The sequence below is a fragment of the Lipomyces doorenjongii genome (genome assembly GCF_038497915.1).
Source record: "Lipomyces doorenjongii strain NRRL Y-27504 unplaced genomic scaffold V1508scaffold_28, whole genome shotgun sequence".
Classification (NCBI taxonomy): Eukaryota; Fungi; Ascomycota; class Lipomycetes; order Lipomycetales; family Lipomycetaceae; genus Lipomyces; species Lipomyces doorenjongii.
In genome coordinates this window covers 174-23300 of record NW_027118095.1, presented here as the reverse complement: position 1 = coordinate 23300, position 23127 = coordinate 174, and the positions used below count along the sequence as shown (strand labels likewise).

The 23127-nt window shown below is 49.0% G+C and overlaps 8 protein-coding genes across 8 annotated transcripts; 5 read left to right on the top strand and 3 right to left on the bottom strand.

The window, feature by feature from the left end:
• Positions 1-83: 83 nt before the first annotated feature.
• V1508DRAFT_418297 (pyridoxal phosphate-dependent transferase) lies at positions 84-2693 on the bottom strand. The gene is made up of 4 exons (XM_066940443.1): positions 2485-2693; positions 989-2404; positions 386-936; positions 84-335 (listed from the first exon to the last, which is right to left on the bottom strand). The coding sequence occupies exons 1-4, from the start codon at positions 2670-2672 to the stop codon at positions 151-153; spliced, it is 2340 nt and encodes a 779-aa protein (XP_066795480.1). The 5' UTR covers positions 2673-2693; the 3' UTR covers positions 84-150.
• A 122-nt stretch (positions 2694-2815) lies between these two features.
• V1508DRAFT_439717 (PLP-dependent transferase) lies at positions 2816-4495 on the top strand. Its single transcript, XM_066942232.1, has 3 exons — positions 2816-3634; positions 3707-3849; positions 3916-4495. The coding sequence occupies exons 1-3, from the start codon at positions 2881-2883 to the stop codon at positions 4279-4281; spliced, it is 1263 nt and encodes a 420-aa protein (XP_066795479.1). The 5' UTR covers positions 2816-2880; the 3' UTR covers positions 4282-4495.
• A 505-nt stretch (positions 4496-5000) lies between these two features.
• On the top strand, positions 5001-6418 carry V1508DRAFT_355394 (Glutamate/Leucine/Phenylalanine/Valine dehydrogenase-domain-containing protein; the record flags this gene model as incomplete). The annotated part of the gene is made up of 2 exons (XM_066936952.1): positions 5001-5132; positions 5183-6418. 2 exons carry the CDS (start codon positions 5001-5003, stop codon positions 6416-6418), a joined length of 1368 nt encoding a protein of 455 aa, XP_066795478.1.
• Positions 6419-6800: 382 nt separating this feature from the next.
• V1508DRAFT_140662 (uncharacterized protein) lies at positions 6801-8666 on the top strand. Its single transcript, XM_066936006.1, has 2 exons — positions 6801-7221; positions 7280-8666. Exons 1-2 carry the CDS (start codon positions 7182-7184, stop codon positions 8365-8367), a joined length of 1128 nt encoding a protein of 375 aa, XP_066795477.1. The 5' UTR covers positions 6801-7181; the 3' UTR covers positions 8368-8666.
• An 840-nt stretch (positions 8667-9506) lies between these two features.
• Positions 9507-12153, top strand: V1508DRAFT_462119 (uncharacterized protein; the record flags this gene model as incomplete). The annotated part of the gene is made up of 2 exons (XM_066942826.1): positions 9507-9978; positions 10008-12153. 2 exons carry the CDS (start codon positions 9507-9509, stop codon positions 11792-11794), a joined length of 2259 nt encoding a protein of 752 aa, XP_066795476.1. The 3' UTR covers positions 11795-12153.
• Positions 12075-13168, bottom strand: V1508DRAFT_387003 (uncharacterized protein). The gene is made up of 3 exons (XM_066937829.1): positions 13014-13168; positions 12873-12949; positions 12075-12823 (listed from the first exon to the last, which is right to left on the bottom strand). The coding sequence occupies exons 1-3, from the start codon at positions 13071-13073 to the stop codon at positions 12409-12411; spliced, it is 552 nt and encodes a 183-aa protein (XP_066795475.1). The 5' UTR covers positions 13074-13168; the 3' UTR covers positions 12075-12408.
• A 152-nt stretch (positions 13169-13320) lies between these two features.
• V1508DRAFT_140724 (uncharacterized protein) lies at positions 13321-16681 on the top strand. Its single transcript, XM_066936007.1, has 3 exons — positions 13321-13860; positions 13922-15045; positions 15102-16681. The coding sequence occupies exons 1-3, from the start codon at positions 13444-13446 to the stop codon at positions 16558-16560; spliced, it is 3000 nt and encodes a 999-aa protein (XP_066795474.1). The 5' UTR covers positions 13321-13443; the 3' UTR covers positions 16561-16681.
• Positions 16682-18783: 2102 nt separating this feature from the next.
• V1508DRAFT_355350 (aconitase family-domain-containing protein) lies at positions 18784-21310 on the bottom strand (the record flags this gene model as incomplete). Its single annotated transcript, XM_066936950.1, has 4 exons — positions 18784-20384; positions 20435-21053; positions 21103-21159; positions 21209-21310. The coding sequence occupies 4 exons, from the start codon at positions 21308-21310 to the stop codon at positions 18784-18786; spliced, it is 2379 nt and encodes a 792-aa protein (XP_066795473.1).
• Positions 21311-23127: the final 1817 nt, after the last annotated feature.

Sequence of the window (23127 nt, the reverse complement as noted above, 5' to 3'; positions counted from 1 at the left end):
ACTCACTTTCGGTGAGTCACTCCTATAATAGTTAGGAGTGGGATCAGAAATTTTTTCTATAGGGCAAGTCAACCCTTTTTTGTCTTCATTTATTCGTCAATCAGTATCTTAAGTTCTGTGAAAACTGTATTAATCAGACACGAAGCAAAATCACACTTTAGAATGCAGAGCGCTATCAACAAATTCCTCAATCATCCGGATATTTTGACTTGTCGAAGTTAAGCTTGACATCAAGTAGATGACATTGCCGAGCACGCGCGAATGGATATTCCATTCGCGTCCATTTCCTTGAGCCAGACGCGACTGCAAATCCTGCGAAATGGTGGATGTGTATCCTAAACGACGTTAAACCAAGTCGACACGTCGCAGCAACACTATTACTTACCGCTACCAGCAGAATCTTTAAGCGTAATTGCTAGGACACTGCCGAGTCCTATTACCCCCGCAACGGCAGGGTCATTTGACAGCTTCTCGATAAATTCTCTAGACCACACACTCCAAATTTCTGGACCTCGTGAGTCCTGCCACTGAGTCTTGAAATCATCCCAGGAATGGTCTCTTTCCATCGCAAGCATAGAAGTAATGGAGGCCTGAGCAACTGTGCAGCCAATGGCATGGGCCGTGTAGCTGTGACCATGCAGCAGAGCATCCGATTTATCCGGACTAATGAACGATTCAAATATACTCTCGCTCGCTAGAGTAGCGCAGAGAGGAACCACTCCACCAGTTAGAAGCTTCGCGTGAACGGAAATGTCCGGATCCACTCCGATAAACGACCCTGAACTGAAACGGCCAAGACGATAGAGGCCAGTGAAAACCTCGTCAAAAATGACGGGCAGACCGGTCCAGTCGTCACGAGTGTCCAAGCGACCTGACTCAAATACATCGCGGGACTCGCGCACAACTTCAACCAGCAATTTTTGAAATAGTGGGTCTCTGTTGACAATAATTAGCTGGATGTCACTTTTCTGAGAGGAATGCTACTCACACAACGATCATTCCACCGGCGCCGAGTACGACTGGTTCCAGTATCAATGCCCCAAACCTTCGTTTATCTTCTTGCACGAGTTTCTTAATGATTTTTTGAATGTACGTTCGATATCGGTTGGCCAGTGGTTCAGATTGGCGACCAGAGAGATTGAAGATCTCACTGATCGACCTATACTGGGAACTAGGTCCCAGCTCTGGCTTAAGTGCTTCGGGCACTTCGACAATCCAATTACTATTCACCATTTTCACAGTAGGATATTCAAACCAATATCCTCGACCTGTATACCAGCCCACTTTCTTATTATAAACAGACGGCTCCGAGCAGTCCATTGCTCCAATAGTGTCACCATGATAACTTCCTTTTAGCCCAATAACCTCCAGGTCTTTTATGGATGCATCCCAACCGTTCCTGACTACAGATGCTCGCAATGCCATTTTCACGGCAACTTCGATTCCCGTACTGCCGTTGTCTGAGTAAAATACTCTGCTCAGCCGTGAATTAGGCATATTAGCTAGTAGGGTTTCAGCTAATGTAAGCGCCTGCTCGTGGACTGTCCCGGCAAACATTACATGTCCGTATCTACCGGCAGCGTATGCTGCTGCCAATGACAACTCTGGATTACCGTGCCCCAAGCCTTGGGTCCACCAGGAGGCAGAACCATCAAACGTCGGATTCAGAAGAGGTCTGCGCGTGTCTTCTCGTGAAGTATTCAGCGTTTGAAAGTGGTCACCATAAGCGGAGTCTATGGTCGTGATGCTTGCCGGCGATATAGACCGGTGCTGAGAGAAAGGATACCATAGCACACTGCTAGCTCGCGACGCCATGCTCTCGAGATTCTCAGTTCGGCTCTTATGGTTTGCCTTCAAGAGACTGAGAGCGTGTTCCATTGGATCAGATTCACTCAGAATATCATAATATTCAGTCATCCGCTGGAAATCGCCGCCGTCAGGTTGCAATTCGGGAGGAGCGGGAATAGATAGCACAGTGACATTTCTTTTGGAGAAATAGTCGACTAAGTATTCATGATTTTTGTATTTGTGGTTGGAAAATAATAGAATCAGGCTCGTATCGTAGCCACGAACATGCAACGACTCAAATGCGGATATAGACGACGATATCCCGCCCAAGTTCGGGTCGCCAACTAAGATAGTAGGAAGTCTGAGCGGCCGATAGAGATCTGCTTGGGAAGTTCCGCTTGGTCCCGGGGAATGAACTCCGCCAGCCGTTTCAACCAGGGCCCAGCCAGGTGCGCAGTCAGCATATTGCGATATTTTGGAGTAGATCGACTGCAGCAACTCAGAATCTGATGGAACATTGCCGCTCGCTTGTTGTGCTGCTATATGAGGACTGACGGGTTCGTCAAATTGAAACAAGCAATCAGTGTTAATGCCTCTGACAAATTTACCGACATGGCTATTGCAAAGATTTCGATGAGCTAGGAGAGAACTAACGAGTGGCAAGTGTTAGCCACATGGCGAATACAATGCACATACCAGTCGTCAGCTTCCGCCAAAGGTCCGGTCGAGACAGGCTTCAGGTACCATATCTTCTCGTCTGGGAATTTTCGCCGCAGCGACTTACAAATCGCGGTAGAGATAATAGTTTTGCCGACGTTCGTATTTGCGCCATAAACTTGATAGGAATGGAGGCTCTTCCACAGTGCCGAACGAATTACGTCCATCGATGTATCGAAGGAGATTTGTCAGTGGTTTAGAAGAGGAGGGGCAGCAAATTCTGAGTTGCGCTCATTCGAGTCCTCGAGGGCTAGGGTTTGCCGGTTTGGCGTCGACTTAGGTTTGAGTTGGAGGAAGTTTTAAGTTTCAATTGTTATGTCCGCAGCCCCCATCCCACATCCATGAAATTCCTTTCGATATTCTTAGAGCCAGAAGATGTCGGAAGAAACACTTACAGAGTCTATGCGGAATACTCTTGAAAGGCGCCGACAGAGGTCTGGGCTCAGGAGCCTAACAATCGCAGGCGACAATTCGACTGATTTCTCTAGCAATGACTTTTTATCACTGCGATCGTCGTCGCTGCTTCGTGCTGCCTACATGGAACGTCTGAGAGGCGATTTCGACCTTGGCAGCGGAGGCTCGCGACTCCTGGACGGAAATTCAAAGTTCGCGGAGCAGCTCGAGACGGATATCACGGCGTTTCATCGCGCGCCAGCTGGGCTGCTGTTCAACTCTGGTTTCGATGCCAATTCCGGTCTATACGCTTCTGTGCCTCAGTCAGGTGACATTGTAATATACGACGAATATATCCATGCAAGTGTCCATGAAGGCATGCGACTTTCGAGGGCGGCTACGAGAGTGTCGTTTTCACACAATTCTGTTGCTAGCCTTCGATCAACCCTAGAGTCTATGAAACGAGGAAACTCATCAATTGCATCCGGAAAATCCAATGTATTTGTTGGTCTCGAGTCTGTATACAGCATGGATGGCGACGTTGCGCCACTCGTGGATATCGTTCGGTGCGTGGATGAGTTGCTTCCTAATAAAAATGGGTACGTGATTGTAGACGAAGCTCACGCGACGGGAGTTATCGGTGCTAGGGGTGCAGGTCTTGTCTGCGAGCTTGGACTGGAAAATAGAGTATTTGCCCGTGTGCACACATTTGGGAAAGCTCTGAGCTGCAATGGCGGTAAGTCCTGTACATGATGTTGCAGCTGAATCTGCGGTTGCAGTCTACGTGGTTCTCACTTTTTGCATCCAGCAATTGTTCTGTGCTCCGAAATAACAAAGCAATATCTAATTAATTACGCACGGCCCCTGATATACTCGACGTTTATGTCATATCCTGCGCTAGCCGCTATAAGGTCATCATACGAGCTTCTATGGACTGGGCTGGCAGAAAATGTAAACAGTTTGCGTATTTCTCTTTTTACCGAAAGTGTGGGATCGCTAATGAGATATTGTGAACAGCGACGAAGTCGATTATGGAAGTTAGTCCAGCATTTCGATAGCCGCCTAGAACAACTTGACGTCCTAACCGACGTGCACGGTGCAGCCTTACTGCAGATGCCCCCCCGACCTGGGAAGTCTTCAATATTTTCGGTCTTGACTCCATATCCGCGAGAGCTTGCTCGATACTGCCAGGATGCAGGTTTTGTTGTGCGTGCTATAGTGCCACCGACGGTGCCCAAAGGCGCAGAAAGAGTGCGGGTTTGTCTGCATGCAGACAACAGCACTTCTGAGATCGACTTACTGGTCCAATGCATTGGTCGTTGGATGGATGACGTAAAGGCGGGAGGGACGACTCCAGCGGCACGGAAGCAATCTCGACTGTAGCAAACAGTTCCTCATGAGCGATGAACCACATTTTTGGTAGTGAATAACATGTTAGCAACAGGGGGGTTCGTTGAGTTTGATGTGCTTAGCCGATATCGGCGTAAACAAAATCTTTTCGCCATCCAGGGGTGGCTACGTAGCACAAACGTTACACACACACCTTCCCGCGTCGGCCTTTTTGTGGGTGCACGCGCCAGAAAATTTTTTCTTGAACTTCCACAAACTTTTGCGTCGGAGGGTCCGCCGCACTGAGCCACAGTCACACTTACGTCGGTGGCGCCCATCAAAGTTGCTGCTCACCCCACCTCGAGCTTTCCTACTTAGAACCAGTGGCATTGTTAAGTAAATATGTGAATGTAATTCGGATTCATGTATTATTAATTTCATTCGAGTGATGCAAATGGGGTGTAATCATTCACACTGCACGCTGACTGGACAGAGATAACCAATTCGCAATTCAGTGAGTCACCACTTCGGCATTGGTTTCTGGGCCAATTGCGACTTTTGAACACAGACAAATCTTTTTGCGTTGCGGCGCATAGATCAGCTGCCGCTTCTTTTTCTGCTGTTCGCGGCAATGGCAGTGTGGCGCCCCGCTCCAGCTTGGGCAGCGATGTAAATGACTCCTCCCACTCTGACTCTTATATATCTCTGTCGTACTGCCGCTTCCCGTCGTCCCTCCGTGCTCTCTGACTACACACCACACTACTACCGCATAAATGGTACTGCCCTCCGAGCCTGAATTCGAACAAGCCTACAACGAGCTTCTGCTCACCCTGGAGAACTCGACCCTCTTCGAGAAGAAGCCCAAACTCAAGAAGGTCCTCCCTGTCGTCTCGATCCCCGAGAGAGTATGTAATTCCATGAGATCTACTCTGCAAACCGCTAATATTTCGGACAGGTCATCCAGTTCCGCGTGGTCTGGCAGGATGACGCTGGCAATCTCCAGGTCAATCGCGGCTTCAGGGTCCAGTTCAACTCCGCCCTCGGGCCGTACAAAGGCGGCCTCCGATTCCACCCGACCGTCAACCTGTCGATCCTCAAGTTCCTCGGGTATGAGCAGATCTTCAAGAACGCACTCACCGGTCTCGCCATGGGCGGTGGCAAGGGCGGCGCCGACTTTGATCCCAAGGGCAAGTCCGACAACGAGATCCGCAAGTTCTGCGAGGCCTTCATGAGGGAGCTCTCCCGCCACATCGGGCCCGACACTGACGTGCCCGCTGGCGACATCGGTGTCGGCGGCCGCGAGATCGGCTACCTCTTCGGTGCATACAGACGTTACCGCAACGCGTTCGAAGGGGTCTTGACAGGCAAAGGCATCACCTGGGGTGGCTCGCTCATTCGTCCCGAGGCCACCGGCTACGGTCTCATTTACTATGTCGAAAAGATGATCGACTACGTTAACCCCGGTGACTCGTTCGCTGGCAAAACCGTCGCCATCTCCGGCTCCGGAAACGTCGCCCAGTTCGCCGCGCTCAAGGTCATAGAGCTCGGCGGCAAGGTCGTGTCGCTCTCGGATTCCAAGGGCGCCTTCGTCCTCGCATCGTCTGAGTCCGAAGGCTTCACGCCGGAGGAGATCTCGCAGATTGCGAATATCAAGCTCCTGCACCAGGAGCTAGCGACTCTCGACGCCAAGTTTAAGCCTGGCAAGTTCAACTACATTCCCGGTGCGCGCCCCTGGACCCACGTTGGCGCGGTCGACATCGCGTTGCCGTGCGCAACCCAGAACGAAGTGTCCGGCGAAGAGGCCTACGCGCTGGTCGCCGCAGGGTGCAAGTTCGTCGCCGAAGGATCGAACATGGGCTCGACAATGGAAGCCATTGACGTGTTTGAGTCGGAGCGCATCAAGGCTCCCGGGGGCACCTGGTATGCCCCTGGTAAGGCCGCTAATTGCGGTGGTGTCGCCGTCTCTGGTCTCGAAATGGCTCAGAACTCGGCTCGCGTCGCCTGGACCCGGGAGGAAGTCGACTCCAGGTTGAAAGACATAATGGTCACGTGTTTCCAGAACTGCGTCAACACCGCGATCGAGTACTCGTCTGAGAAAACAGACGGTCTGCCGTCGCTGGTCAAGGGCGCCAATATTGCCGGCTTTGTCAAGGTCGTTGAGGCCATGCTTGATCAAGGCGATTTCTACTAGATCAAACGATACGTGTACATTAGGTTAAAGTTCGGCGTGATGTAATATGTTGGGACAGTTTGTTTGGATCTAGATTGGTTTAATTGGTTGGAAATGTATTGTGATTTACAATTTATTTGGTTTGACTGCGCTACACAGGTGTGCTGTTGAACGGATCATCGATCTAGTTCATGTAATCTATAGTAAAATGCACGGATATGTCGAGCTAGTTCGGCACCAAATTATCTGTGCTGACATTAGTTCCATTATGCAACAAACCAGCTGGAATTACGGTTCATCTTTTAGTCTGTACACAGTTTGAATTTAAGGACAGCACGTAAAATGGGAGTAACATATTGTCGGCGCTGTGGGGCCCAGCGAGTCACGCCGATACTTGGAGAGTGACGTTGATGAGACACTTTAGTATGAGAAGAACCCTTGGTTACTGTTATTGCTCGCCGTCTTCCGCCCACTGCGTATAGAACAAGTCAAATCATACAATTCAGGAGCGACACAGTATTCGCAGTTTCCAGTGCAAAAAATTCTAAGTTAAGACCATCGCCGATACTTGAATATCTTAAGCGCACCGTTCGAACGGTAATGCGTGATTGTACGACATCTATTCGCGTCGAAGGTATAGACAGAACACATCACACAGTCATTTCGCTCGATTGGGATTTGGTCAGATTTCTATATTCAGCACAGATAGGCCTTATTTCACGGGCATCGAGCGGTTAGAACTATTCAATATTGACGCAGCCACTGCAGACGAACTTCTATTTCAATGGCGGCACAGGTCTCTGCGCAAGCATCATCATCGCATCGTACGCTGCTTCTTGTTCCGTCGTATACAGTTGAAATTCGACTAACTCTGGTTGATAGCACGCAAAAGTCGATTCTCATGGGTGAGGAAGCTCGTACCAACATCACGTTCGTTAAATTCAAAAACAAGCTCGTCCCCTCCACCATATACGACTTCGCATCCGCTTACCTCTCACGGTGGTGCAAACGGCATGTCGCCGGTCACCACTTCGTCATCTCTCGCGCCGCTCTACAAACACAGTCATAATCAGCAGCAGTACGCCTACTCCCGCGACGGATCAATTCGGACACCATCCATACTGACGACAAGCACTGGTGGAAGTGTTCATAGCGGGCTTTACCGCGGCAGCACGCACTATGCTCCTAGCCGGCGGCGGGGGTCCAGCGGCATCTGTGATGACCGTTCATCAGTTGACAGTGATGTCAGTTTAACTCTCAACGCAAATAGTGTGGCCGGTACCTACGTATACAACAACGTGTTCGCCAGCGCCACAGCTTCGACAAGTGCCGGAACAATGACGCCGCACTCAAGCAAACGGCATCTCCAGTCAAAGCTGACACCGTCGATTACTACGACAACAACGGGTACCACCACATCACGGCGCTCGCCATCTATTCTGTCGTCATCGTCATCAACTAATAATACGTCATTAATGACACTGCCGCCCGGATTTAATCATGTCACAACATCGACTGCAAACAGTATAAACACTAGCACATCGAATTACTACTATGAGGATAACGCGTCGGTCATTACTCTCGCAAGCTCGTCAAAGCGGCGCCGGAAGAGTATTGATACTAATGCTAGTACTCGAGCTTTGGCTCCAGACTCACTGTTTGGCGGCAGCAGAGAATCTCTGCCCCTCACGGTTGCAACAGGCGGCGGCGCGAGCAGTGTTGGACGCAGTGTGAGCGTGCCGGCAAATGGCACAGGATCAGCTAGACGTAGTATGAGTGGGTCAAGGCGGACTGCAAGAACGCAAGAGTATGATTCGGATGCAGAAAGTGGCAGTGATATGGATGTCGCGGGACATAACGGTCGGTGTGCGATGTTCGATAATCACGACGTGGACGACGTGAAGTTCGAAAAGACTAATGTTGACAGAATCGACCGCGGTCGATCACCTGCCTCCTCCTCAATGACTTAACGGGCGTCCTTGTTTTGTATGTGTGTTTAAACATTTTGGATATTGGCGAGCTTGCTTTGTATTTCTAGTACTTCCTCTACTTGTTTACGGATGTTTTCGGCATTGTGTATTGTACAGTTCTAATGATGTTTAAAATTTTGTCTGAATTAGTCCTGTTTGTCATGCAAGTCTAATCCAAAATAAACTGACAACAGCGCGCACGTGAATCATCAATGCGGCCCTAAAAGTAACTGTAGGATCTGCCGGCAGAAAGCTTCACGGGCCAGTAGATTTGTTAATGCGGCTACGAAAAAGCGGAATACTTTTGCCACGGTTGTCCCATATACTTGTCCTGTCCGTTTGATGTAGTATATTCCGAACATTTATGGTCCAATAGCGAAGGTAAGATGTTTAGCAAGTTTACTTGGTGTCGAATAATATGTCTGCTCAATTACTACTGTGGTCGAAAACTTCTTTAGTTACCTGGAGGGAATTTTTTAGGGACTCCGGGTAAGGGTTTCATTTGCTAGTAGAGTTCACATGTAAACAAATAAGTTCACGTTGCGGCAGCAACGTTGTCATTTGGCGAGGTTAGGGTTGACTGTCAGGCACATTCCAAATGAACACAGAATCGCGCCCGTCGGCAGATACGGCCGCAACATCTATTCGACTACCAGTAACCCTGATATTCCATGATACACCATCGCAGCTGAGAAGGGTACAGCAGCTATTGTTGGACTGGTTGAATCTAGCGACGAGCAAGTATATCAATCAAACTGCGTTTTCATACTGCTCTGTGGGCACCCGCGGTATTATCACTGCTCCTGCGCGAGAGTGCGACCACCAAGATTGTTGGATCGGTCGCGGCGAAGATCATTTTGTTCGAGCTCCGAAACGGGAACTCGGAGCTGTGCACACACGCCAAACTTACTAAACCCTTGCGGTATAAGAAGAAAAAACGCGTTAGCCTCGATTTACTCCTTGCGCTCGTGTGCTTGTGCCGGGTTCTCGAGTATTGGCTGCATCAGCATTCGTCTGCGATCTCGACACCTTCGCTATTCTCGCACTCGAAGAAGTCTAATCACCGTTCGACTGCGGTAGCAAGACGGCGGCGAGAACTTCTTCAGCGATTCATATTATTGGCCAGTGCGGTAATCACCATGGCTTCTCCAGCACCTCCAGCATCTCCGGCTCCTCTGCCATCCTGCAACCCGGTAGAGACGCGTGAATACACCGAGATTGAGATCAGAAGCATAGTGGACCGCGTGCTATATCCGACGGATCTCGAGGATCCCGCAACGGGTGCGCCCGTCTTCGTGCTGAACTCGACTGCCCTTCCCGCGCCACAAGTCATAAACTACAATCTCCTCCTTCCTCATCTTCTCGCTGTCGTCAGACACGTCGGCGACTACTCGATTATATTTTTTGCCGGCGGTGGGTCATATCGCCCCTCATGGCCGTGGATGATTCAGACATATTCCAAACTTGACCGAGATTTACGAAAAAGCCTCAAACGACTGTATATTGTGCACGAAAACTGGTGGGTCCGGACAATCATGGAGATGGTTGCTGGCGCCGTTAGCGGAAAATTTAGGAAGAAATCGGTGCATGGTAGGATCTTAGATATAGTCTGTAAGGATTGGTGTAACTGATGGTTGTAGTGCCGAACTTGACCGCACTCGGGCAGCATCTCGACATTCGCTTCGTTTCCATTCCCTTAGCTGTATATGTGCATGATCGCAAGCTTGAACCAAATATTGAATTTGAGTCACAACAAGGAGTTGTTTTTGGGCGTGATTTGCCAAGTGAAGGTGTTATGCCTTACTTCTGGAGAGAATGCATCGACCATTTGTCTGTGGAAGGGATATACACACCGAGCATATTCCGAATTTCACCGAAGCTTGATCATCTCAGTATCTTGCGAGAGGCGTTTGATCGGTGCCAACTGGTCGATTTGCATGAGTACAGTCCACATGTCGTTGCATCTCTATTGAAGTTATTTCTTCGTCTGCTTCCCACCCCACCGCTTCCGTATTCGTTGATAGGCAAATTTCCAGATTTCACTCCAACGGCTGAAAATACCATCATGGTTGCAAACTCGTTGCCGCGGCAAACTATTGTACTATTTTCGCTGCTTGTGCCGTTGCTACGGACGATAGCACTGCATGAACGATCTTCCAGGATGACAATCGCTAATCTCGCAAAGTGCATTACGCCAAGCTTAATTCGAATTGCCGTCCCAACTGAAGAGACAGCAATCATGTCGCCAGTTGAGTCTGCTACGACACTAATTTCGGAGACTCCGAGCGAGACGGTGTACATCTCCGATCCGTTGGAGGTTGTGCGAGTGTTAGAGTATAACACAAAGTTGTTTGAGTGCCTGATATACTACTGGACGGAGCTGCCATTCATTTCCGGATCAGACGCCAGCAATGGCAGTGGCAAGGACGATGAGGGCAGGAATGAGAGCAGTAGCCGAACATCTTCTTCGACTACGCTGAAGGCTCTCGGACACTTGCCACCACCTCTACCTTTGCGGAAGCCGTCTACTTCGTCGCTGTCAAATACTGAATCGACGGCTACAGGTTCGAGTTCACCTAACGAAATGGTGGCGTCAGCATCGACGTCGATGTCGTCCGACGGCAGAACGCCGTCAGGGAGTACTTCTCCTTCGTCGTCACCTCAGCTGTCGGGCACGCAACTTCCGTCCATACCAGAGCCGCCGGGTCATGAACATGTCGGTCTTTCGTCGTCCACATCATCGGCGGCCATATCATTCTCATATTATACTAAGCAGCAATCACAAAAGATTGTTACTTCCTCGCTGCGAAAAGCCGCTCCGTTGGGCCACTTACAATCGCAGAACACACAGTTAGTATCCTCCCGTCGCGGATCCGCAGCGTCTACATTTTCTTATTCGTCGGCTGCATCGTCGTTCTCATCCGCAAAATCATCTGCTTCATCCATTTCATCTATGACATCATCTGGATCCGACAAGCCGTATATCCCCCTGCCAACGACAACGTTTCTCCCGCCCACTGGCACGCCACGGAGTGCATCATTGCCAATCAGAACGGCGAAAGTTTCTGTCGTCGGCGGATTCAGATGCATCAGCGCCGACTCGACATCGCAGCAGCAGCATGCGCAGGTGCTGCGTGCCATCTCACCGTATGTGACTTCCCCAGCAAATCCGATGAAGTTTGAGCAGACATCGAAGATTGCCGCTGCAGGGGCGGAAACTGTTATTGGCAAAGAAAATGTGATGCTCCAGCCTTCGTTGCCCTCGAAGATCAAGGCTCTTGGGCCGGCATCCTCTGAAGGTAATGGGCCTGTCAATAGTAGAAAGAAGGGCCGAATTGTCGAAGAATTAACAAGGATTTATGAGGAGCGAAGTCAGACCGCTGAGTTGTTGTTGCAGATGGGGAAGCGGAGTGTGTCGACCCCGTAGGTGAAAAATGATGCATGAAGTTGACGACGAAGAAAAACATTATTGGTTTATTAGGATATCGGGCAGGTTATGGTGTTTGCACTCATATTGAGCTGGTATGAATATCTATTGAAGTGGGGCAGCTAGGTTGTTGAGTTTTTGATTCCGAGTGGATACCTTTGCGGCGAAAGTCTGCGGTACCGTAATACCTTAGAAGAAGTATAGAGGAAGATTTAGCATGAACATTGTGATGTCAAATTATATGAAGCGTTAGATGAATAAGTCTTTGTTACTGTTACTTGTTGCATTTTTGTTTATTCAATATTGTGGTGTTGTACATAATTTCCTATGTGAATGAAATAATTAGGCATTATGTCGGACGTTTGCACTTTCAGAATTAATGACCTATCGAACAGAAATGCAAGTGGACTGCTTACTCCACTTTTCTAGAAAGAAGAATTATAGCTCTCTATCACTCCCGATGTTGGCGCAGGTACGATAAATTAGTCAAATTAACATTAGGGCCACTATATACATTTTTCTTTCCCAGAACCACCCGACCGGTAAGCAAAAACTACTAAACAAAATCGCAAAGCAACAAACTTTTTGTAATCAATTTAGCGTGTGGTCAAATCTCATAGCAAGTCGAAATCATCAAGTTCATTGCGGTATTTGAGAATTGTGCGCTTGATCTTGCTGGAATCAACCCACGTGAGGTAATCCTCCATATTTCGCGTGACCAGATATGCCGGATCAGTGATTACTTCAGGACCAACACGGACATGGCCTTGCTCAACCAATTTAACTGCGCCACTAATGGTTTCTGACATCTTTAATCTGAACATTACGACACCTATTCGCCGTCTGCAGAATGCAGATACTGTAATTTTCGACTCCAGATCAGATACTTTTGTCGTCGTAGCTAGAATACCCATCGCGTAGAGTTTTTCTAGGAGAAGAGCTTCGTGCTTTGTCCGCACCGGATCATTTGCTGGTAGCTGTGACAGTTTATGGGCGAGCTGTCTTATTTGGCCGCACAATTTGTTATATCTTTTTCTTATTAGCGCCACGATGTCGCAGACAAAATTTTCTAGCATACTTATGGTATTCTTCTCGTTTTTGAATGTGGTATCGTCGCATTACATCTGCGTCTCGATGCCCTTGATCTCCTTTCCACTGATGGATGATTCGATTAGTATTGTCTCGCACAACCAGCTGAGATCGGAGACTAAAAACTTACCTCAAGGAAGTTGACCTTCCTCAAAAGCTTTTGCTCATGAAATTTCAACTTGCGAACCATCGCAAATATTGTGGGATTATAGTGGAACCTTTGAATATGTAGCTCAAAAAGTTCTTTGAGGAGTTGAATTTAGAATGTGTCTATGACAGGTGAGGTGATGCGTCGAACGTTTTGCTGTGATAGACAAAGCATATGCATTCAAGCCCAGCGTATAATTAAGGTTTAGGCACCGAGCGGACTTCACCGTCCTTCGCCTCCTGGCAACCCAGCTTCGACGGATTTTCTGATTTCGTACTATTCGCATTTAGTGGCGTTCTTGCTATTCTACGCATTAGGTGATTGATTTTTCTTTTTTTTGTTGAATCTCTGAGGGTACTAATAATACTGCAGGAATAGGTGACGACCATTGGACTAGAATCGTGCCATAGATATGTTCAATCCTTCGCAATTCCAAGGAATGCAGGTTGCGCCCGGCGTTCCTGGTATGCCTCTCATGCCTAATAATACAGGTATGGATTTTGGATTGCCTGGAATTCAGGCGTTGCAGGCGCGCATGATGCCTCAGATAGGCGCCCAGCCCGGCGCTCCAAACATAGGTCAGGGGTCTACTTTGACCGGGAACAACAAGATATCGTGGGCCATCACAAAGGCGGAGAAGAAGATTTTTGATGATATTTTTGATGCGTGGGATGGTCTTGGTCGAGGTTTTATCTCTGGCGAGACTGCCGTGGAGATCCTCGGTCAGAGTGGATTGCCGCGGGATGATCTCGAGAAGATCTGGACTTTGTCAGATCCTGAGGATAGAGGCAGGCTTAACAAATCTGAGTTCTCTGTTGCCATGCATTTGGTAAGTTGATCAATATGAGAATGTGGTGGATGGTTATGACAAGGATATTAATACGGAATAGGTATATCGACGTCTAAATGGCTATCCAATTCCAACCCACTTACCTCCGGAATTAATCCCACCCTCGACCCGCAATCTCTCTCAATCGGTATCGACCTTGAAAAATATGCTTAAGTCAGATGCGGACCAGCGCAGATCGAATACGCTCCTTCCTCAGGCAACCGGTGTTTCCTACCTAAAGGCGCGCTCGTTCCGAGAACCGGTCAACGAAACTCCCAAGAAAGACGCCACCGTCTTCAAAAACAATGACGACGAAGCTGCACTTTACGTCTCCAGCGCTCGTCGCCGTAATGGCGGCTCTCGCGGTGCTACAGGATCTCCGTCGTCTACGGTGTCGTCAGTGGGTTCCAGCGGCAAGGAGTTATCAAAAGGCGAGACTTTAGAGTCATTACGGAAAGCGATCCGAGAAAAGAAGATTTTGCTTAACGCAATTGACGCCGAAGATGACTTTGCATTCAATGAAGATCAGTACCTGAATTCAAGAGATCGCGATGAGTCTGACGATCTGATTCGAAAGATTCGTCATATTCAGGAAGATATCGACGACTATACGTCGTCTTCGCCATCTACCAACGTCAATGCTGAGAAGGCAGCGCTACGGAATCGCTTACAGTATCTCACCGATCGGCTACCTGTTCTTGTCGGACGCGCTCGTAGTATTGGAAACAAAATCTCGGACGCCAAATTAGAGCTATTTAGAATTAGAGATGCCAAGGCGCACCCAGGAGCACAGGTGATTGGAACTGGACCTGGAGGGCGTGTCACTGAGACTGATAAGCGGAAGGCGAGGTCGCTCGCAATTTTGCAGACGAGAATGGCTGCGCTAACAGGTAAACCTGTAACGGCTAATAGTGGCAGTGACGACCAGCACGCCTCTGAGGTGCGACTCGATGAGGAAACGGATAAGATGCGAGCGGAGAAAGAGAAGAACGAGCAGATGATTCGCGACGTCGAGGAGAGTGTTCGTGTAGTTCAAGATTCTTTGGAGAACTTATTAAAAGAAACTCGACAGGATTTCAAGGTCGAGAGAGAGCGTCAGTTGTTTGAGGAGGGTGTTGGTGCGGAGGACGAAGTTAAAGAGTTGATTTTGGAACTTCAGCGACGGAATGCCCGGACAGAACTGAGGTAAATTCTTATGTTTTTAATTTATTCTGCTAGATGTATGCTGACGTCCTGAATAGAGTATCAACGAGATCGACTTCAAACTACTCTGCGCCTTCTCATGGTCACCGATCGTCTCAGATTGAGACATTTTCTAACGGATCCTCGGCTCCAGTTTCAGTGTCTCCAGCCCGCCTTGTATCCACATCCACGGACGCGTCAACTGCATCATCTAAACCGGGGTCGGGTTCATTCTATGCTCAGTTCAGAACTCCGGAAGAGCGCGCTGCTTGGATTAAGTCTGAGGCAGAGCGGAGAATGAACGAAAGACTGGCAGCTCTCGGTATTTCACGTCCGGCAAAGGGTGCTAACTCATCGTCTGCATTTTCTGCCCCGACCCCAGTTGCTTTGTCACCCGAGCCGCCGCAATCTGATGCATTCTCTCCACCTGCACCTTCATCACAGCCAAGCTACCAGTCTCCACCCAATGCACCACATCCTGCGCCAAAGCCTGCAAGTCCTGAATCGACTTCGATTTCAATTTTCTCACAGCCTGTGGCCCAATCTCAGACCCACTATCAGCCACCGGTTCCGACACCCTCCTCACGCAATCCATTCCCAGTGCAGGGCGACTTCTATTATGATTCCACCAAGCCTACGGCGTCTCGTTACGCAGAGGTTGACTTCAACCGACCCGAATCTCCCCAACGGCTTTTGGCAAATGTTCCAGCAGATGGACCAGTTTCTGCGCCGCTATCCCTGACGATTTCTGAGCCTCCAACACCAGATCCTTATGCTGAAGTCCTGGTAAAGTCCGGTTCGCCATCTCCCGCGCCACCTCCACCCGCTATTAGAAGTCCTGGCCCATTGGCTCCTCCGTCAGTTGGTCGAGTGTCCTCTCCAGTGCAAGTCACTCAGCCACATGTTCAAGTTCCTACGCCGTCGGTACCATCAACTTCGAGTACTCCGTCTGCAACTGCCGTAAACCAAGCGGCTCTCGATGCCCAGCGACGATACCAACGTGGTCATGGCGATGATGAAGACGACTGGAGTGTAGTTCCGTCTGAGTCCGATTCATCTGACGACGAAGGTCCGTCGCCTGTGGCTGGTGCGGGTCCCAAGAAGCCGTCTCCCGCTGATTTGGCATCACTTTTGTTTGGAAGCATGGCGCCACAAACTCAACATGTCGCATCGAATAACCAGTCCTCTGCTGCTACATCGGCATCTCGCGGCACTCCGTACGAAACTGCTGAAACGTCTCCAGCTCCTCCTGCGCAGGGAATCCCTCCGCCACCTCCAATCCCAGATGGATTCGGAGGCGCTGCACCTCCGGCTCCCCCTCCACAGCCCCCAATATTCGGAGCACCAATGCCTCAAATAACCGCAGCTCCGATTGCACCCCCTGTTAGCGCCGGAGAGTCTGGTGGAGGGTTAGTTGACCGTAGTTTATTATTAGGACAGATTACAGCTGGACGACAGTTGAAGAAGGTGCAGACTATTGATAAGAGCCAGAGCGCTACTGTTGGTCGTGTATTGTAGGCTGTTGTTCGTGAGTCGTGGAATTCTTGATCGTCGGAAGGAGGTTGTATTATTCATGATCTGTCTCACTATATATTTACAGTTTGTTCGTATTACCGATTTTGTAGTTGTAGACGCTGCATGCTGTCAAATGTTATCAGCCGTCGTTAGATTGAAGAGAACCATCAACTGTATTAAAAAAACATTAGTTATGTACGCTAACGAAGAATTTCTTGGTAGGCTATGGGGATTTATTGATTTTAATGCTATATTTTACGCGCAAGGACAACCTGAGAAACAGACAATTAATTTCAGTGAGACAGATTTATGTTGTAAGTAAAGCTTAGTGTTAAAATTTTTACAATTTGAGCCATACGCTGTGGTTTCAGAAGTGATTTCGACTCATATTCATGAATTTGTCTTGGCACTTCGACTCAGCATAGATTAGGCATACCTAGTATCTCCCTCGTTTATTCAAAAGTCCGCTAATGTCTGCAAGATTCTGGATGACGACAGTTGTTTAAGAACCAAAACTTATTGCACACTAGTATTGAGAGAGGTGTTAATGTACTATTCCTACCCATGGAATGTGTGACGGCACATGAAGAATATTTTGAGTATAATTGAGGTATTGAATATGTGATAATTGGATTGAAGCAGAGAAGTACATGCAGAGTAAAATGCGCCGGCCGGGTGGCCAATTTTACGACACGATACAGCGACGACGATATGGATTTTTGATGGTCTTACATAATTAATGCTCCAAGATTATGTCCGTCGTGTAATGGATCGATCGATCACTCTAGCACTCTTCAAGCAGCACAGCTTCAGAGATCTGTTCTTACGGAGTGGTGGAGGCGCTTTGGCGAGGAAATGCAGTCAACATGATCCCTGCGACAAGCAAAGCGTGGATCCCTTCTGTCGCACTTAACTTTTCGTCTCTAACACAACTAGTTAGGTGTTTGCTCTTGAATTTCCCATGGCTAACGCAGAACTCAGGGCCGGCCCCACTGGTCGCTGGCTTGAGGGACCGTGCAAATAGTGGCACAGGTTCTGAGATTCCTAGATAATTGATGCTTGACTGTGAGAGACGACTACCCGAAGAGCTTCAAAACTTCTTGTGAAGGCCTCGATTGCGGTGACACTTTAGATATGGAGGTAATGCGCAAAACATCAGCTACTCAAGCCACGCAGCGAAGTTTCGGTTCTAGCCAAAGTGAACTGGTCAACGCCAAAGTTCAACAAGACTAGTGATTACATTATTATCGTCTACAAGGCGGCAAAATATGTGGGATAAAATAGCGAAAGCTATGGTTTGAGCGCACAGAAAATGACGTCAGTTTTAAGTTTACCAGAAAGTAAGAGTTAAAATGCCTGGCCCAGCAACTGGGATTAATTAGTAGCCTCGGGATCAGGGCCGTATTTTTGAAAACGCAACGCCGCCGATGGGAAGATGCTCCACCTCTATGAATATGGCTTGCAACATATGCCAGGCCACACAGTCGCGACGGGTTACGGCCGCTTATTGAGAAACGTTCTACTATGATTCTATTCTAGAATCGACGGGCAAACCCCGATAAAAATCAACTCCAAACCCGACGCATTCGACGGTGGATGAAGACGAAATTAAGACGAATTTCCAATCACGTGAGCGGGTTGAGCGGAAGCGATGGAAGTCTGTCAACTGTCCGTTTGAATATGAGAGTCTAGTCAGGCTAACCCGACGAGAAGGCACCCATAACAACAAATAGCTTAACTCAATCTGCCCTTAGTCTCATTTTTTGATTGCAAGCCAGTTTATATTATATAATTGTAGGTACAACTGTGTCGCCAGACAAAACGTAGACATGTCCACGGGGCTAGGGTTATTAACGCATCGTTACTACAAGCTGGCATTTTGGCGTTTGGACGTTCTGGTAAACTCAAGTCAAACCACTACTTATCAACGCGCAAAATCATACCATTTACTATGCTAACGAGATATTTAGATGCCATACATTTTGTTCAAGTTCTACTTCATTACTAAGACCAATTAAAGCATTTATAAAACAACGTACGAATATACATAATAATAAAAAAGTAAAGTCCCATCTCTGTCGCCTGCTTTATATTTATAATCTCCACGTCCGATTAGATTATAAACTGCCGTATTTTTCCAATTCATTCATGTCATACTCGTTACATTACATTGGTTACTCAACGATCAACCAATCGTTCACAATCTCCGCATCTTTCTGGTTACTTCTACTTAGCGGCCATCTTGTTCAAGGCAGAGCCAGCCTTGAACCACTCAATCTGCTCGTCATTGTATGTATGAGCGAGCTCAGTCTCCCAGACCTCACCGCTCTTAGGATGGACAACGAGCTTCAAATTCTTTCCGGGGGCGAGGGACGTGACGCCGATGATATCAACATTGTCGTCCGGGTTAATCTTATCGTAGGCGGAAGGGTCAGCGAAGGTGAGAGGAAGCATACCCTGCTTCTTCAAGTTGGTCTCGTGGATACGGGCGAAGGATTTGGCAATGATAGCGAACCCACCGAGAAATCGTGGCTCAAGCGCGGCATGTTCACGGGAGGAACCCTCACCGAAGTTGTCACCGCCGACTACAACCCACTTCTGGTCGTGGTCACGGTAGTAGCGAGCAGTATCAGGAACGCCAGCATAGTCACCAGTGAAGACGTTCTTGACGGTGTTGGCCTTGTCGTTCTCAGCGTTAATGGCGCCAATCATGTAGTTATTGGAAATGTTTTCCAAATGGCCACGGTACTTGAGCCATGGGCCAGCCTGTGAAATGTGATCGGTGGTGGTCTTGCCCTTGGACTTAATCAAAATAGGGAGATTGTAGGCGTCTGAACCATCCCATGGCTTGAATGGCTTCAAGACCTGAAGGCGGTCCGACGTAGGCGCGACAGCGACGCTGACGACAGATCTGTCCTCAGGAGGGGCCTGGTATGTGTCACTGCCGGGATCATACCCAAGCGCGGGGAGACCAGCACCGGTGGGTTCAGCGAGCATGAACTCATTGCCATCCTGGTCCTTCAACGTATCGGTAATTGGGTTAAATCGAAGATCACCAGCGATGGCGAAAGCCGTGACGAGATCGGGAGAGGTGACAAAGGCGTGGGTAGCAGGGTTGGAGTCGTTTCGACCTGTGAAGTTTCGGTTGTAGGATGACACGATGGTGTTCTTCTCACCCTTCTTGACATCACGGCGATCCCATTGACCAATACAAGGACCGCAAGCGTTGGCTAGTAAAAGACCGCCAAATTCCTCGAAGACCTTCAACTGACCGTCACGGGCAATGGTGGCACGGATCTGCTCGGAACCAGGAGTAACGGTGAATAGGGACTGCGCCTTGAGACCGTGGTTAAGGGCATCCTGCGCAATGGAGGCAGCACGGGACATGTCCTCATAGGAAGAGTTAGTACAAGAGCCGATAAGAGCAACCTTGACGTCCGTGGGCCAGCCGTTCTCCACAGCAGCTTCCTTCATCTTGGAGATGGGGGTTGCAAGATCGGGAGTGAACGGGCCGTTGACGTGTGGCTCAAGCGTATTCAAATCGATCTCGATAAGTTGGTCGTATTCAGCACCCTCATCCGCCTTCAAGTGGTCGGCAAACAAATTGGCCTGCTCAGCGACGAAACCACGCTTGGTAGCCTTCAAGTAGTCGGCCATTCGCATGTTGTAAGGGAAGGTAGAGGTAGTGGCACCGATCTCAGCACCCATATTGCAGATGGTAGCCATACCGGTGCAAGAGAGGGAGTCAACACCCTCACCGAAGTACTCGACAATAGCACCAGTACCACCCTTGACAGTAAGAATACCAGCGACCTTGAGAATGATGTCTATGTAAGGTTAGCTACACACGTGCAGATTAATAGTGAAAGGAAAGTACCTTTGGGAGCAGTCCATCCAGAGAGCTTGCCGGTCAACTTCACACCAATAATCTTAGGGGCTTTCAATTCCCATGGAAGACCAGCCATTACATCGACGGCGTCAGCACCACCGACACCTATAGCGAGCATACCGAGACCGCCAGCGTTAGGAGTGTGAGAGTCGGTGCCGATCATGAGAGCACCCGGGAAGGCATAGTTCTCGAGGACAATCTGGTGAATAATACCCGAGCCAGGGCGCCAGAATCCAATGTTGTACTTGGCACAAGCTGTGGCCAAGAAGTTATACACCTCGTTGTTGATGTCTATGGCGCGGGCTAAGTCCTTCTCACCGCCAATCTGCGCCTCAATCAAATGGTCGCAGTGGACAGTGGAGGGGGTGGCAACCTGGGGCATCCCAGCTGACATAAACTGCAGGATAGCCATCTGGGCAGTTGCGTCCTGGCAAGCGACACGGTCAGGGCGGAGTTTGAGGTAGGAAATACCACGCTCGATGTCCTGTCCATGGGGGTCGTCGAGATGGCCGTAGAGGATCTTCTCGGCAAAAGTAAAGGGACGGTTTAGTCGCTCACGGACGACGTTTAGAGTCTCGACATTCTTCTTGTAGTTCAAGAAAGAGTACTAGACGGTGTTAGCTGTTGCCATTTGACAATGGATGCAGTACACATACGTTTTCCCAGTTGTTCTGGGGAACCTTGTCCTCGACAATGGTAGCGAGTGATCGCGACTGAACACGGATTAGTAGGAACCATAGGAAGACGTGCTGAAATACATACAGAAATCTTGGCAAGCCGGGTGATATTTGCACTCTGGAGATTATTGTTAGCAAGTGAGACGAGAATTTCTGGCGATTTGCATGGACAAATCACTTTGAACATAGAGGACAAGCAATTGAGAGGAAGGCAGATGGAGATAGAGCAATCGTCAAATGTAAATCCCAAGTCTCTATGTAGTTGATTTGGATTGCATTCGGGTCCACACTTGCATTTCATACGAGACCACGTCCACTGACGAATGCAAGCAAATTAACTTACCGACTTGAGTGCGCCCATTGAGGGCAAACGAGCGTTTAGCAGCATGCTTTGGCGCGAACAAGCGACGCAGACGCGCAATGAAAGAGAAGATGAGAAGAAGAGGAGGAGAAGAAGCAAAACTTCAATGTCGTCGGCAAAATATCCAGTCTTGCTCGTGACGGCGCTGGATCGGCGGGTGTTATTTATTCGCGGTGAGCCGGCTGAGCATCGTCGGCCCTGGCACAGGAAACCCATTCGCGCTAAACTGGTTCCAGACTAGCGTGGTTTTTCAGAGGTCTGCAGGTCAAATAAAGCCATGTGCTCTTGACACTTGTGCTGAACAGCCCTTCAGCGGCCAATCAGAGCGCGTGAGAGAAATGCACAAGCCTGCAGAGCAAACCCTTGCCCGCATCCGACTTGGGATCGCCCTAACCCCTGCCCGACAGCTCTGCCGGGCGAATCAGAGCGCGCCCATTGTCAGCCCCTCCCGTTCACATACTGTCGCTGTACGAAGCGAGGGGATTCTACAATTACCCAAAACCAGTAGTTATCTATTCTACATGCAACAATAATAGTAATAGTAATAGTAATAGCCATCATACAGTGCGTTGCTGGGCAACTCAGAGGCGATGTTGTCGTCTTCCCACGCGGTTGCCCTCATGACTCAATCTGAAAATCTAGACTGCACGTGGATGCGGTGCCCGCGATTATCATATCTGATCTATATATGATTAGATAAACTGATCCTGGATCCTCAGTAAGCCGGCACGCTCCTGCAGAATGCACGACCCTCGCGAACCGCATGTGAAACGGTCTAGAAACTGCGGTCGAGTAGATCATGAAGCAAAGTGGGGAAAAGGTTGCTCGCGTGCGACGGAAGGAATCAACAGAGTGCATTCCGGGACGGTTGCCAGGGATACTCCACTTCCGACGGAACCGGTGTTGCGTGGAGCCGCACTCCTTATTGCCGGTTCGGACCAAGGTCCTCCTCTACTCAGCGACCCCGGCTCAACGATAATAGCAGACCTTACAATAATAACGACAGGTATAAGAACGCATCTGATTTGTGGCTGCATCGCAATTTCGAGTTCATGCTCCTTTTTTGTTTTAACAGTGGGCACAGTGACGACGTCGACGGCAACGTCTTACCCGGCATCCGACGCCGACTCGGATTCGACTCAATCTCGTCGGATCCGCTGTATGGGTCTGTCTTGGCCATCACTGTGAACGGATACTATCAGAGAAGCCTATAATAAATAATTGAGCTGAGTGACGCCTTCCGACGGTCATTATCTGTGACACCATACGGCTTACTGTATCGAATTTAAGAAACCTGGACTGCTAGTATTGCGCTACTAATCCAACACTGCATTATTGCAGGTCAGTTCGCTCATATCGATAGGAGCAAGCACCGTATTCTAGCCCAATTTACTACTACACTTCTGTCAGCAGATTCATAAACCTTCGAAGCACAGCCCAGCCGCTGTCTTAGTAATTTTGGACAAATGTGCTCTTCAGTTTGTTACTGTGGCATTTATCCATCTGTCTGCGAGGCTACTCCAGGTCGAATTGCAATCATTAAATAACTAAGTAGGATCGTCTGCTTTGATTTGCACACCTGCGGTATACAGTTATTGCAAGCGGCGCCAACAAATGGGGCCAGTCGCAGCCCACCCATGCTC

Coding starts and splice junctions, on each gene's coding strand:
- V1508DRAFT_418297 (XM_066940443.1), bottom strand. CDS start 2,672: ATGGACGTAATTCGTTCGGCACTGTGGAAGAGCCTCCATTCCTATCAA. Junction 2,405..2,484: donor TTGGCGGAAGCTGACGACTG/GTATGTGCATTG, acceptor TCTTTGCAATAG/CCATGTCGGTAAATTTGTCA. Junction 937..988: donor GCCGGTGGAATGATCGTTGT/GTGAGTAGCATT, acceptor TATTGTCAACAG/AGACCCACTATTTCAAAAAT.
- V1508DRAFT_439717 (XM_066942232.1), top strand. CDS start 2,881: ATGTCGGAAGAAACACTTACAGAGTCTATGCGGAATACTCTTGAAAGG. Junction 3,635..3,706: donor AGCTCTGAGCTGCAATGGCG/GTAAGTCCTGTA, acceptor TTTTGCATCCAG/CAATTGTTCTGTGCTCCGAA. Junction 3,850..3,915: donor GGACTGGGCTGGCAGAAAAT/GTAAACAGTTTG, acceptor TATTGTGAACAG/CGACGAAGTCGATTATGGAA.
- V1508DRAFT_140662 (XM_066936006.1), top strand. CDS start 7,182: ATGGCGGCACAGGTCTCTGCGCAAGCATCATCATCGCATC. Junction 7,222..7,279: donor GCAAGCATCATCATCGCATC/GTACGCTGCTTC, acceptor TCTGGTTGATAG/CACGCAAAAGTCGATTCTCA.
- V1508DRAFT_387003 (XM_066937829.1), bottom strand. CDS start 13,073: ATGGTTCGCAAGTTGAAATTTCATGAGCAAAAGCTTTTGAGGAAGGTC. Junction 12,950..13,013: donor GGAAGGTCAACTTCCTTGAG/GTAAGTTTTTAG, acceptor ATCATCCATCAG/TGGAAAGGAGATCAAGGGCA. Junction 12,824..12,872: donor AAACGAGAAGAATACCATAA/GTATGCTAGAAA, acceptor AATAAGAAAAAG/ATATAACAAATTGTGCGGCC.
- V1508DRAFT_140724 (XM_066936007.1), top strand. CDS start 13,444: ATGTTCAATCCTTCGCAATTCCAAGGAATGCAGGTTGCGCCCGGCGTT. Junction 13,861..13,921: donor TCTCTGTTGCCATGCATTTG/GTAAGTTGATCA, acceptor AATACGGAATAG/GTATATCGACGTCTAAATGG. Junction 15,046..15,101: donor AATGCCCGGACAGAACTGAG/GTAAATTCTTAT, acceptor CGTCCTGAATAG/AGTATCAACGAGATCGACTT.